Source organism: Aythya ferina (genome assembly GCF_964211825.1).
Source record: "Aythya ferina genome assembly, chromosome: 8".
Taxonomy (NCBI): domain Eukaryota; kingdom Metazoa; phylum Chordata; class Aves; order Anseriformes; family Anatidae; genus Aythya; species Aythya ferina.
The window spans coordinates 8,282,713-8,296,999 of record NC_140304.1 but is presented as its reverse complement, the minus strand read 5'-3'; the positions used below and the strand labels follow the sequence as shown (position 1 = coordinate 8,296,999).

The 14,287-nt window shown below is 41.4% G+C and overlaps 1 protein-coding gene across 4 annotated transcripts in view; it reads right to left on the bottom strand.

Annotated features, from left to right (window-relative positions):
• DENND1B (DENN domain containing 1B) overlaps positions 1-14,287 on the bottom strand; it is a 163,039-nt gene that overhangs the window by 143,095 nt on the left and 5,657 nt on the right. For 3 of the 4 annotated variants that reach the window (XM_084528130.1, XM_084528133.1, XM_084528132.1), the window contains exon 2: positions 12,823-12,887. In XM_084528130.1, coding sequence (XP_084384256.1) covers positions 12,823-12,887 — 65 coding nt within the window. Of the gene's footprint in view, positions 1-12,822; positions 12,888-13,274; positions 13,805-14,287 lie in introns of those variants that run through there. The other variant, XM_084528131.1, reaches the window with a different exon arrangement.

Sequence of the window (14,287 nt, the reverse complement as noted above, 5' to 3'; positions counted from 1 at the left end):
AAGTTGAAAATAATGACTTCCAATTCATCTCTCAGTTACTGGTGTTCAAAGCAGATCTGAGACTAAAATCTGGCTTTCTGCCTAACCAAGCATATTTGCAACACGTACATTATTCCGGTACGTCTAGCTGATACACTGCAGAGTTAAACAAAAAACTCCAGAAATCTTGTTGAATAAAGCATGAATATTATGGGGTAATTAAACCTTAGAACTATCGATTTATAATTCAAACGTGGTTCCTTTGGTTTCCAAGATGTATTATGTTATTGTAATGGATCACTATTGTTCTGTCACAGGATTATTAATTTGGGATAACACACGGTATACGCTATCATTTCTTTTTGTTTTGCACGTATGACATGACTTCTAATATTCCCATCAAATAGATTAATCAAATATATACTGCTGGGACTTCAAAAAAAAAAAAAAAAAAAGGGGGGGGGGAGGTTCTGGAACATCAATCAGCAAAAGGCACTTTTACTCACTTCCCATAACACTTAACTGTTTCAGCCTTTATCTCAGATGAGGCTATCTGGAGCTGTTTCACAGTGTTCGCTGCCTTCTAACCCACAGGCACAGAGATCCTACAGTAACTGCTGCGATAAATAATAGACACTCTTTTACATTTCCCAAGCAACATTAACTAAACACAGGTCAAACAAGTATTACAAATTAAATAATGAGTTAAAACATCCAGAAGGTTTTGGTCTCGTTGCGTAAAAAGCACTTCAAAATATCTCTTTGCTTGCAACTATTGTTGGTGCTGCTCTGGCACGCTGTGTCCTGGCCAGGCCTCCTGTCCTGCCTGCCTGCAGACGTGCTGACAGTCCAAGCACACTGCTGATGCTCAGCTGAGGAACTACCAGGACTGATGCACGCAGAAGCAGCAGCACCCCAGCAGCATGCCTCCGTATCACATTTCCGTGTTTATGTTAAGATATAACGAGGACTGTAGGAGATGCAGTCTTGCTGGCTTATAAAAATCTCACTGTGATTTGAGGACACGTGAGCAGCCCTGACTGGGCCTGTGCACTGCTTGGTTTGTGTGCCCAGCAAGAAACCAGAACAACTGCATGTACCAGGGCTACACGCTCGCCTCACGTGGTTACAGCACTACCAAAACGACCCCAGGCCACATTTCACTGAAATGATGGCAGACAGAGGCAAGCTGAACACGTCTGTCTGCCTGCAAATGGACTGCGGAGCAGCGTACAGCTTGGATGGCACGTGAAGCACATCCACTGTTACATCAGAAAGCCAAAGCCTCTGCTGGGTGTTCCTGTGGAAGAGAGCACCTCACAACAAGAGGCCCCCATCTTTACACAGATGACCACACAGCATCTTCCTACAGCCCCAGAGCACGCTGCAGACTCAGATCTTCCTCACCTATTTAAAACACACGCGGCAGATCACGTACAAGGAGACCACCTTCACGCCCCCCACGGCCAGCACCAGCTTGCCCCCAGCTACCTCTCCTTCAGCCTCCTCCACTGGTAGCTGGGTTTATTTTTATTATTATTTTCTCTTTTTTTAGCCATTCCTCCATCATTACCCCCAATAATGGGAGCTGAAAGGATTTCTGTTTTGTTCACTGTTGAATAAATAATGCAAATTTCCCCCAAGGACCGCAAGGTCTGACAAGTATCGTAAAAGACAAAGAAGTCTGCTGGGTCTGCCAGCATCTAGCAGTGCCACACAACCCTCTGTATTTCAGAGCAAGAGAGTCACCACCGCTGGCTGCCGGAGAATTTAGGGCATGTTTTAAATTAATTTATTTATTTTTAATTGACAATGGAAAGTGTTTTCAGCCAGGCATTTAGAGGCAGTTCAACATTTGTTGTTTTTTTTTGTTTTGTCTCAAGCATCCACAGCACTGATTTCTAACATGATCACCAGAAAGCAAGTGAGTACCTTTCAAATTATTCTGTGTAAAACACAGCATATTATATCAAGACTGAGCAAGGTAATTCTAATTTTCAGCTGCTTCCTTATTAGGTACACACACCAGTCTGAGCTGACTTTCTCCCCAGCTGAGGCTTGTATCAGTTTCTTAGAGCAAACCTTGCAAGATGCTCCGGGGCTCTGACCACACGCCAAAGCAGATGTAAGCATGTGCTCACATTGCGTGGGACAGGCCCATTCCCAGACTAAAATGGCCTCACTCAGATGCACCAACTCAAAGTGCCTGACTGAATGCTCAGAACCTTCCCAAATGAAGTTTCCAGCATCAGAAAGCTTTACCTGTGCTGGCACACCACCACTTTTTCATCACAGCTACCTGTGACATGATGAAAAGCTCATTAATTTCAGCTGTAGTAGCAAGCAATTCATCTGCTTTAGGGAACTGAAGTCAGTTTTCATCCGGCAATGGTCTTAGCAGGAAGAAGATACCTAGAATATGAATACCAGCAAAACTCTTTCCTGCACAAAGTTTTTCAAAATTTCCATGTTGTGTCACAATACCATTAACTATTTTCAGTTCTATAAATTACTGCCTGACACCAATCTAGCGTAACCGTGCTTGTTAGACAGGGCTTTGTTTACACAAAATGAAAATTTAATCTACATCCAAACGTGCTATGCCTTAAAGTCACTGTGAATGACAGGGATATAACCTTGAGTATTTGTTTGTTCCTTAAGAGCTAAGCTTCACTGCATGAGCAGAAATTTGGAAAGCTCGAGCTAAGCTGTTGAAGCCGTATTGTCAAGTAATAGACAGGAGTTTAACATAACCTGGATGCAACAGCAGCACTCTGAAAGCAGCCAAGAAGTCCAAAAGCCATCACTGCAACATGCCACAGGAAGATGGCAGGAGAGAGGAAGAGCATCTCTAGCTTTTTTTTTTTTTTTCTTCAGATTCTGAATCTGGCAACGTATTTATTTAAAAACACACCACATCCAACAACTTCATATTAATGCCGGGAAGTGAAACAACAGTTTATGCTACACTGGAAGGCACAAAAATCCCACCGGTTCCTGCTTATCTGACTCATGTGAGAAATATTTCCTGGCAGCCCAACGGTGAGCACCGTGCAGCGCGAGGCTACCAGGAGGCAGCCGAGGCAGGAAGGATGCTCGCCCCACGCAGCACCCTCCAGTAGCACTTCTCTGCTCCTGGAAGTAGCTGCCTGAAAAAAGTTCCGCCTTCCTTTGCAACTCGTGGGGGTAGCAGTGCTGTGCTTGTAACAGTTATCATCACAGCCTCTCTGTGTCAAGCACAACCCTGCTCTTGTAACGCAGCTGAGTTAAATACCGGATGATAAATACTGAGGTTAATTGCAAAGACAGCAGACTTCTGCATTCAGCATGTCACATCACAGAGGAAAAGGTCTGCCTCCTCTCAACAGCAAAAGTTTGGCACCGTAATCTCACAATATTCAGAAGTGTTCTAACACAGGTTCAACCAATACAAGAAATAAAACCCTCGATGTGAACCGCATCTGAAGTCAGATGAATAGGAATTTCTTGCTCTCTGAATGCAAGCAGAAGCATTAATCACTCCGTGTCACTCCTTCCCATTCTGAGCTTCAGGAAAAATGCAACAGTTAATGGTTACATCTATGGCAAAATACCTTGGTTATGATAATTATACCTCTATGATGATTGAAACTTGACATTAACCAAGAAGATTTGTTAAATATACCCTAAATAAACACAAAAACCCTAAGCTATATTCTGTTCTCAGACACAAGCTTGTACTGTTAGCTAGATACAAATCTACCCGCCCAATTTTGAAAAAAATCAAACCCATGTTCAAGCTCCAACAAACATAACGTAATGGTGTTCTTCAAGCCTGATTTCTAGTTAAGGATTTAATTCTTGGACAGTATCTTTCAAATGACGACTCAGAACTTTGCAATGGACAACTGCCTGACTGAACTGCTGCCTTTGCTTTCCCAGTTCAGGAAGCACAGGCACCACACCCAAAATCTTGTTCAGACCTTTTTTCCCCTCACCACTTCTGCTTTTTCTCTTCTTCTTTCCAGATGAAGTTCATTATTTTTAATCTTTTCTCCTAAACCAGATTCATAGAATATAAGAAGCCTTCATCCACCCAAGTTACTTGGTTCCAAATGCAGAGCTACAGTTCCAAAACACAAGGAAAACATCAAAGGCAAATACAAGAAGTTGTCTCTTACAGCATTTCACTCTTTCCTCTGTCACTTAGGATCTTCCACTTCAAGTACATGTCTGTAAGTACCATGCTTTTACCCAGATCCTGGAGTTATCACAAGTCACCCTACTATAAAAACAGAGCTCCTGAACACACTGATTGCAAAGTGGTGCTGCATGCAAATTGCTCTTACTACACAAAGTTATTTTAAGGAATAAAACCAGCACCTTACTGTGAAAACTTGCTTTGGCTTTAGTGTTTCTGTTTGTCTGCAGCTGGGTTTTTTGTTTTGTTGTAAAGGCTTCCATTAACAGCCTAGGTAACAGTTGTCTTTGTAGCCCTGATCATGCTTCACTTTATTTACAAACAGAAGGATCGATTCCAAGCTACACGAGGAGCATGTCTACTGCATCCCCCACTCGTAGCACAAGTGGGTGAGGAAGAAAACCTACACAGCCCATTGCTGTGAATCAGAACAGAAACCCCACGCTTCAGCTTTTTCAGGTTGGTGCTAGAGAGACAGTGCCTTACGGCTTTGCAAAAAAACATTACAAACTTTGCAAACCTTTTTAAAGCTTTTTAAGCAGATTTTAAGTCCTCCACACAGAGAGGACAAGCCAGTTCGCTATATATGGAGAGCTATCAGCACAGCCTATCTCCTGAAAGAATGATAAACTTTTGTGTAAGATGGACTGCTCAGCGTGTGGGAGGGCAGAAGCATGCTGACATTAGCTTAGAAAAATTTGTGAACTCTTAACACTTCTGAATGCAAGCAATTTAAAAGCCCGCAAACTATCCCCCAGGCAGCCATCTCAAATAGTTAAGCACTAAAACGAAACTAAAATTAAATGAGAAATAAGCACAGGAGCTTCAGCTTTTATATTGATGGACTACGCTGCATAATGCAGTTTGTCATCTGGGGCTTCTGTTTGCTTATTTTAATACCAGTATGTCAGCTGTACTGAATTTTATACGAAGTACTTTTTACAAAAAAATTACATTTGTATTAGTTAAGTCGTTGGATTTTTTCCCTTTTCAATCCACTGTCCCCCAGCTGACCACACTGCTGAGCATGGCCTGTGGCACGAGGCAATAAAATGATGTGGCCAGGAGGAGGAATAACTCGCCCCAGGCACCCAGGGAGCTCACAGCCTGCTCCTGCACCCACGACTGCTGGAACCTCTGGAGCCAAGCGGGGCCGGACGCCCTCCCTGCCCTGTCCTCTGAGCACCGGGCCCACTGAGGTCTCCTCTCCTCTCCTGGGCCAAGAACGCAGGGGAGAGAGGAGGGACACGGTCTCCTTGACCTGTTTCTCCAGCAGCTCTCACCATTCCCCCTCCTACACACGCATATCTGCACCCGCCTCCAAATTACACATACATCCAAGAATCTCTGTAGGTTGGCAAAAAAATCTATAGGACATGCAGCACTGAAAAGCACCGACGCTTTCCTCCACGTTTTTGCATCTGTGGAGAGAAGCTGGAAGCTGGAATAACTAACCCTCCATTTCTGTAAGGCATAAAAATCAAAACAAACAAACAAAAAACACTTCAAATCTTAAACACAGATGCAAAACCATAGTCGCTTTAATTGTTTTTGTTCCTCATTCTACAACACCCACTCTTCGCTACTGACAGTCCGAGCATACAGGAAGACATTGTTCATACCCTGAAGAGCTTTCCAATTAAACGAAAATTTTCAATATAATGAATACATTCATTTAGATATGACTGGAGGGCTTTAAGTTATACAAGAGATTATAAATTATGAAGGCCTTATAGCACGTTTGGTGCTCATACATGAGACAGCTTCAGCCAAATTCTGCCTTACACTCCTCGGTTTGTCCAACTAGATGACAAAGATGCACTACCTCGTGCACTGTCTGCATTTGCCCTCAAAACATTGTTGTAATCCTACACAAACGACTGTGAAACATTCTGCTCCTAATCAATCGATAATCCTGTGCAGAAAACAGGCTGGGGCAAATATCCTCTTCCAAGCCTTTTAGGTACCAGACCACCATTTGAAAACATTATATGGAAGTAGCATTAACCTAAAATCCAACACATGAGGCTAACGAGTTGGGGGTGGGGGGCTAAATTTAATGAAATGTCAGAGGGGTCCAGAAAGAAGGTCTTTTAAAAAAAAAAAAAAAAAAAAAAGGTACAAAAACTGTATTGAAGACTATATTCAGATAGCCCAGGTTCAGAATGGCACTGCACAAATGTTATTCTAGACCAATAAAAAGTAAACGATGTTTTCTCACTCTCACATTGCAATTCAATATTTGAGACTGAAAATCTACAAATAAATATACGACTCATAAGAACGTTCAGCCAGTTCATAGCAATGTATAAATACTCTTCAGAGTCATCTGACAAACATAACAGCTTTAAAATATTGGACAAAGCTAACTTTCTGCAGGCCCTTCCAATTAAAACCAACAGTGAAATAAGGTTGGCAATTTAAAAAGATTATTTCAAAAATTTTAATTGCTCTTCAAAAAGATAATTCTATCAGCATAATGCATGAAGAAGTCTGCAGTATTTTATTTTTTCAAATCAGGTTCTAGTGATGCTCTGCAAAAAAAAAAAAAAAAAAAAAAGCAGCAGAGGAAAAGAGTTATCTGATCAGCATGTTACACCCACAGGCTCAGAGTGTTTGTGGTTCATGAACATCTCTCTACCGTGAAGAAAATAAATTCTAAAAAAAAAAAAAAAAAAAAAAAAAAAACACTTGCTCTGGCCACAATCCTGAAATCAGCTTTGGAAGATTCTTAATTGAAATCCTACCAAAGCAAGCTAGGTAGTTTCTGGAAGGTCCCAACTCCGGAAAAAAGTTGAATGCAGTTGATAATTCCTGTTCATGGGTAACCTATCTCATTAGTACCTTATAGATTATAATCAAAGCCCATACAAAGACTTTTAAACTTCTGGACTTAATTCATATAGTTCTTAACTCCACCAAGACAGCATTGTGCCAATTTTCATACCTTTTCCTTGAAAATTTAATGGTAGCAAGAACTTCTACTGAAGAACAATGTTATTGTCATTCTGGCATAGGCAAGAAAAGCTACAGGAGCTATTTATGCAACTCACCACAACCTAAAAACACCGTCTCTCTCTCCTTTCACCACAAACTTAAAAAATCTTCTCCAAAAATGGTGCATCTAGCCCTACAGCTGTAGGAGCAAAGCAAACAAATCTCAAACCTTGTTCAATCATCCTTTACGTGAAGACAAAGCAAACTGCTATTTCAAAGGGATTTTTAAGTAGAACTTGAAAAACTTCAGTCGGGACTAAAGCAGTCCTGGATACAAACCAAGACATCCAGTGGTTTAATTCCCTGGACTTAACAGGCACACTCACAGCGGAGCCTTTTCTAGCCTAGAGTTCTTTCTGTTGCTTTTTGTACGTGCTATAATCGAAGAAAATGAAGGTGCAGCAAACTGTACTCTCCACCACACAAACTGAAACCAGCTTGAGTCATCTTCTTGGGAAGCCGTAGAAAAAAAATGCAGAAGACCTCATGTTCACAGAAGTTGTTGCATGCAGCCACTTCTTGCTACTACACTTGTGTTGCCTTTTGCATTTGGCCTCTGCAACCCAGTTTTAATAAAATCGGTATACAGCGTGCAGTTTATAGAATGAGCTGAATTATCAACACTTCCTTTGCATATTTAACCAAAATCTGAAGTTCAGATGTATGCATGCATATACATACGTTCATGTATAAACAGTGAAAATATACAGTACTGTCCTGGTTTCAGTTAGAACAGAATTACTTTTCTTCCTAGTAGCTGGCAGAATGCTGCGTTTTGGCTTAGGATGAGAAGAGTGCTGATAACACCCCGATGTTTTAATTGTTGCAGAGCAGTGCTTATACATGTACTAAGCCAAGGATGTCTCAGCTTCTTGCTCTGTCCTGCCAGTGGGCAGGCTGGGGGTGGAAGAGCTGGGAGGGGACAGACCCAGGACAGGTGACCCAAACTAGCCAAAGGGGTATTCCATACCATCTGACGTCATGCTAAACAATATATAGGGGTGGCTAGCCGGGGGGAGGGGGCCGGACTGCTCGGGGTTAGGCTGGGCATCGGTCAGCGGGTGGTGAGCAATTGCATTGTGCATCACTTGCTTGTACATATTATTAGTAGTAGTACTATTATCATCATTGTTGTTATTATTATTATTGTTATTATTATTTTCCTGTCTTATTAAACTGTCTTTATCTCAACTCACGGGCTTCACTTTCCGTTTCTCTCCCCCATCCCAGAGAGGGAGGGGTGAGGATGAGCGAACGGCTGCGTGGTGTTTAGCTGCCGGCCGCGTTAAACCATGACAAGTATTTGTGAAGATAACACTGGAATCATTACTTTGGGCCTGTCCCGTGATCAGAATTCAGACACATTCAGAAATTCTTACATAATGTTAATTCAGAAAGGTCTTTAAGGTTAATTCAGGAAGTCTTACATAAGGTTACACACTCAGGAAGACCAAGGAGCACATTATTCCTGATATCTAGGAAGCACGACTCAGCCCAAAGAGCAAAGAACTTGTATCTTTTTACCCTAAAGAGCAATGCTAGACTTTAAAATAACATGACAGTTTCTATAATACCTGTTTCCAAGTTGTCCTTTGGCTCTGTGAGTGAAAATCTAACGCAGGCCAGCTGCTGATGTAAAAATGGGCATACATTTTTGCTGTTTCTTTTGTTTGTTGTTCCCGAAGGAGTAGCATAGGGGAGAATTAACGATAACTTGCAAGTGCCTGGGAGGCAACGTCAAACCTTTTGCACAAGATGCTATCGACACTGCAAGCCAAATTTATGACTGCAGCACTGGGCAGTTACAATAGCTCAGCACCATCTCCCAGTTGCTTATCAAACCATGGTGAACAGAAGTTAATTCATTCCAAATCTCTGTGAGAACCGTGCTATAAATTTTCCAAGGAAAAACCTGCCACACTCATCAATCACTCTGTTTCAGCATACAACATGAATCGAGGCTCACAATTTTGACCAGGCTGCAGAGGACTGGAAGTTTTGATATTGGCTACAATACTATGTTCCTGAAGTCTTTTCTCCCCCTCTTTGGAATAAATGCTTCAACTGTCTAATCAGATACAGCTGAAATGCAACTAACAAGGTAAAGCTGAGATGTGGTCTAACATCTGAAGTGTCGCTTACACTAAAATACAGTAGGCAACATTCTCAATCTGTAAGAGAACCGTATTCTGTTTTGTGCTAGCAGTAAGCATTAAGCCCTTCTAATAAATAGAAGATTTTTAATTTAACTCAAAGAACAAAGGTTATCAACAACAGCAAAAATGTTAAAATGCATGCTACTAGTTCAATGCAGTTCTCAAATACAAGAATATTTATTTAAGAAGTATCCCCTCTCTCTCTCTCCTGCCTCACAAACGAGGAAAGGTTACAAGTACAGTATTATAGTGCACTTCTGCAGTTTAAAAAAGAAAAGAACAAGAGAGAGCAGCCCAAAAACATCATTCACTCAATCAACAACACAGTATTAAGAAATTACTTATTCAAGTAAGCAAGCAACCCTTGCATGACAGAAAATAGCTACCCAATGGAAAACAAAATTTGGATCCAACTATAACTAGTGCCATGCTAGTCAACTGAGCCTAGAGCTAACTGAGGAGTTACGTGCCACACACAGAGTGATAAATTTATATTAACCTACGTGAGACCTCTCAAGTGCCTACATCAAATAGAAAACAATACTGTAAATCAGTAGTGGAAAGATTTAAGATGAAATTTCAGAAGACAAATAAACCCTGCCACATTTCATGTACATATGATCCTTCATAGCTGGAAGAGCCCTAGGACACTGTCAGGTCTGAAAAAAATAACTTCTTAATGATAGCATAGCTCTTGAGGAATGTTATCTAAAACTTCTTTTCCAAAAACACAGTAATTTTAACTGAAAATTTTTTCATCATGTCACATTGATGCAGGCATATAGTACCCTCATAAAAACCATCACCTGATTAATAGTTATGCATCCAGCAGGGCTACCTCAATTTTTATTTGTTACAACAGTTATACACTGGCAAAGGGAAATTAAAATTCAGGAGAATGCATGCTACAGCAAAGCCTGAACAGAAAAAGCTTCAAGATACACGGGTCACAGTAAGGTCTTCCTCTCTCCTGACTCTGCTTCTCCTGCTGCTCACTCATGCAGGGAGCTCAGAACGTGGTGGCTGTGATATTTCCACGGCAACACTGATGACAGTGATGTCACAGATTCAACCCTGACATAGCTTCAGGATCAAGTACACGGAGCAGATGGGATGCGAGGGAGAAAGCCCCTATTTAAACACAAATCTCTTTCATAAGAAAGAAAGGCGTGAGCAAAGAAACAGGTGAATGGATCACATTTTCAAGTATGATATATTCAAAAGATTATCCTAGCATGAAAATCTATTTAAAGGCAAGACCTACAATACAGGCTAACTGTCAAATTTGTTAGGCCTTATAATAAACCAACCTTGAAAGCTCCCTGTTTAGCATGACAAGCCTCGTGCTCTGTTTCTAAAGTGGCGGTGAAGACATCACATTTTTATCCCTCGTGAATTTCCCTTAAGTAACTTTAACATCCAGACATATTAATTGGATACCTTATTGCAGTCGTAGCACCGCAGGTAAATATAATGTCAGGCCCTCACTGGAAAGAGTTTGTTATCTGCATTAGGTATAACATGAAAGAACATGAGAAGGGGGACAGAAGAGGGTGCCCCCGCAGCACAACCACAGGTGCAGCCTCCACAGTAACTCTGCTCAGGGCTACGCACAGGTCTCCTAAAGGGGCTGCTCTCCACAGAAGGCAACTGGTGAACGGCACGCTGTGACCACCTAGGGAGGCAGGAAAAGGGACCAAGACCAGAATTCAGACCCAGGTGGTCAGTCAGGAGCCCCAGGTAACAAATAGCGGTTTCTTACAATGGTCATGATAGAATAAAGCCAAATAAAAGGCACAGGTCAAAAGGGAGATAAAAGAAACTAGAAGGCTACAGATCCACATCCTGATCACGGAAGGAAAAACACGTTGTTCCAGATTTCAAGACCAAGACCTGGCAGGATTATCAACAGTCTAGCTCTCAGGAGGGAAAGGATGAGAGGAGTTGAACAAGACCTGCTGCCTGATGCTGGGCCTGAGCTGAGATGCGAATGGGTCTCCAAGAAAGGGTGTCAGATGGAGGCAGAGACTGAAGCTGCAATACAAGGAGCAATCTATCAGAAGTAGAGTAGCTAAGCAGGATTCACAGTTGTCATCTATGAAATTAGCAAGGTAAAAACTGCAAGAGTGAGCAAACAGAAGACAAATGTACCATGACACAAAATAAAACACAGCAATGACCAAAGTGAGGAAAGCCAGTCTGATTCCCTAAACCACAACTGTACTGACAGCAAATCAAAAAGGCTGACAGTAAGTGGAAGGATGCTTGCTGGTCACAATATAATATATATATATATATATATATATCTTAAAATAACCAAGGACTGCAACAGGACCAAGATGTCATTCTACAACTAAATAAGCACAGCATTACCAGGAAGAAAAAAAAAGAAAAAAGAGCAGAGGAACCTGAGGTATCAATAACAGTACACAGTAGCGTAGGTACAGAAAAGTCTGTTGTGACTGTCAGTCAGTCACTGGAAAGAAAAGGAAGACCTAAATAGCTATGATTGTTTAGCTTCAACAAAAACTTGCTTTGTAGACACACTAGGCAGGTATGGTTTACACCACGAATGAAAATGTTGGCTAAAGAAACAAAATGAAATAGTCAGGGTTTATATACTTCCATAAGCTCTTCCGTAGGCTTCTAACTTACTAAAATAGTAAGCTCAAGAAACAGCAGCCATTAGCACAGCAGGATAAGAAATATGCTCAATTTTAAAGTGTAATTTATTGTACTTACAGTTGTGATTAAGACACAACTGTCACAGGCTAACATGGCTACATGACCCCAAGAAGATTTCTTCTCTCCCGGCATTTCTAGAAGGCCAGTAACCTTGGAGGATAACATGACCTGAGTTCCCCTAGTGGAAATTATAGAGGTTACTTTAATTTTAGCACTGGAAATCCCATCATCTTTTTACACCCAAGATGAAAAAAGCCTCTCTCAGGTAACTCTTGTAGTACTAGATCTCTTTACCACATGCTTGTAGAGCTGTGAAACCAAGAGCGAACACAAGTGCAAGTCAGAACTCATCGCTGTTTGTGTCATGTACCACACCAAAGCATCTGCCAAACACAAGCTAGAAATAATGTTTATTTTTGCTGTTTGGAAAAGAACTTTCTTCCTCCCTGTGACACTAACTGAAATGAATAGTCCACTGATAGGCAGAAGCCAATTGCTCTGCTAAAAGAAATCTTATACAAAAATCAACGTTTTCTTAGGATCTGTGGAAGCTACGCTTCAAGTCCAAGCTTTGCAAGTTTCTAGAGCAAAACTATTTTTACAACAACCAAAAGGAAAACATAACAATAGAAAAAGCATGACAGCTATGAATTAACACATTAATAGGTTTTAAAAGGCAATACAGTAACCACAGTCATTTTCTAATACAATCCCAATCTGAAAGCAGTTCATAACATTAGACAAAACTAGAGCAGGTTACAAACAAGGTTTTGTTTTTTTTTCCATCTCTTATTTCTATAAATACCAATAAGCACAGTACATTACCTTCATTTTTGGATGCTTGACATTTTACCTTCAGTACCAAATCAAAGGTACGTTCTGGATTTTCCCTAAGAGAAATAAACACAATTGATTAATCTTACAGATGTTTCAGACAGCGTAAATCATTTTCTACAGTGTTACACCTCTTCTGTTCTGTTTGTACAGAATAAATTAAAATAAATTAAAATTTCATTAAAATAAAATTAGAAATCAGATTGGTTCCTCCATGGAACTAAGGCACATTTTCCTGTACAGTGTTAAAAAAAGAACAAGGAAGTTAAATAAATCACATAATTTAGGTTGTTTGATACTGTCATTGCATCAAAAGAGCTTTCCAGTGGCTCCACCACGTTTAACAGTTGAGGAAAAAAAAAAGAAGTACTACTAAAACCTTTATCAAATGATCAATTTGAAACACACTAAAGGGAATCCCAGGCAGCCTTTTCTAAGGTTACCTCTTGTTTCTACTGAAGAGGAATAGCTTATCATTGAACTCCCATTTTAATGCCATGCTTTTGCCACTGTCCTTTGGATGTGCCTGATCACCACCGCAAGGCCGCAGATCACCGAGCTTCCTCTTTCACAAGGTATCGATCGTCAGTGTTACAGGCTGAATCGCAGGCACGATTCCACGACTGAGAAAACCCTGCGGCAGCGCCTGGGGACGGGCACGTTCCCGACCCTGCCAGCCACAGGGTGTGGGGAGATGGGGCCCCCACTTTTAACAGCCACCCCGGGCAGTGCTGCATCCTTTTGGTAAAGGCACACCTGATGGTAACGGAGGGCACATGCTAAAGCAGGTAGTGCTCGTCCTAATCCCAAACTACATTGTTATTAAAATAGTTCAAGTTGCCACTGCTATACCATCCAGCTCTCCCTGGCTACCAAGCACGCTGCTATTTATATTAAAAACAAGCGGTATAACCGCACCCATATCAATTATCTATTTAACCACATAAAAGGCTGGCACTTGAACTCCTTTCTTCAGGTAATGCTCCTCCTGGAGTTTTAGGTAGATTAAAAAAAAAAAAACCTGGACTTGGTTCCAAGTTTCTAGAACGCTTCAGACAAAGGGTGCAGCAAGTTAATGCTCCGTCGTTTCTTTAAAGGCAGCTCTGAATGAAATCCAAAGGCTGAGCTGGGGAAAATTTCAGCTGTCACAAATTAATTGATTCAGTTCGTGCTTTCAGTGACCTCAGCACCATCATCGCCTGACATATGCAATTACAGTCTAATTCAGGTTACCGAGACATAGCCCTCCCATATCACAATCTTCCCTTGCATTATAATTTCAAGCATTTAGCTGGAGAAAAAACGCAGGACCCACAGACCCTGCGCACAGGCAATGCAGCCCTGCTCGGTTACAGGCCTGGGGGCTGGAGGTGAGGCTGGGGCTCAGGTCAGTGCCTTGCTCCTGCAGCTGGGAGCGGGTTCAGAGTGAAACTGGAGAGGCTCGGCTTCACTCGGC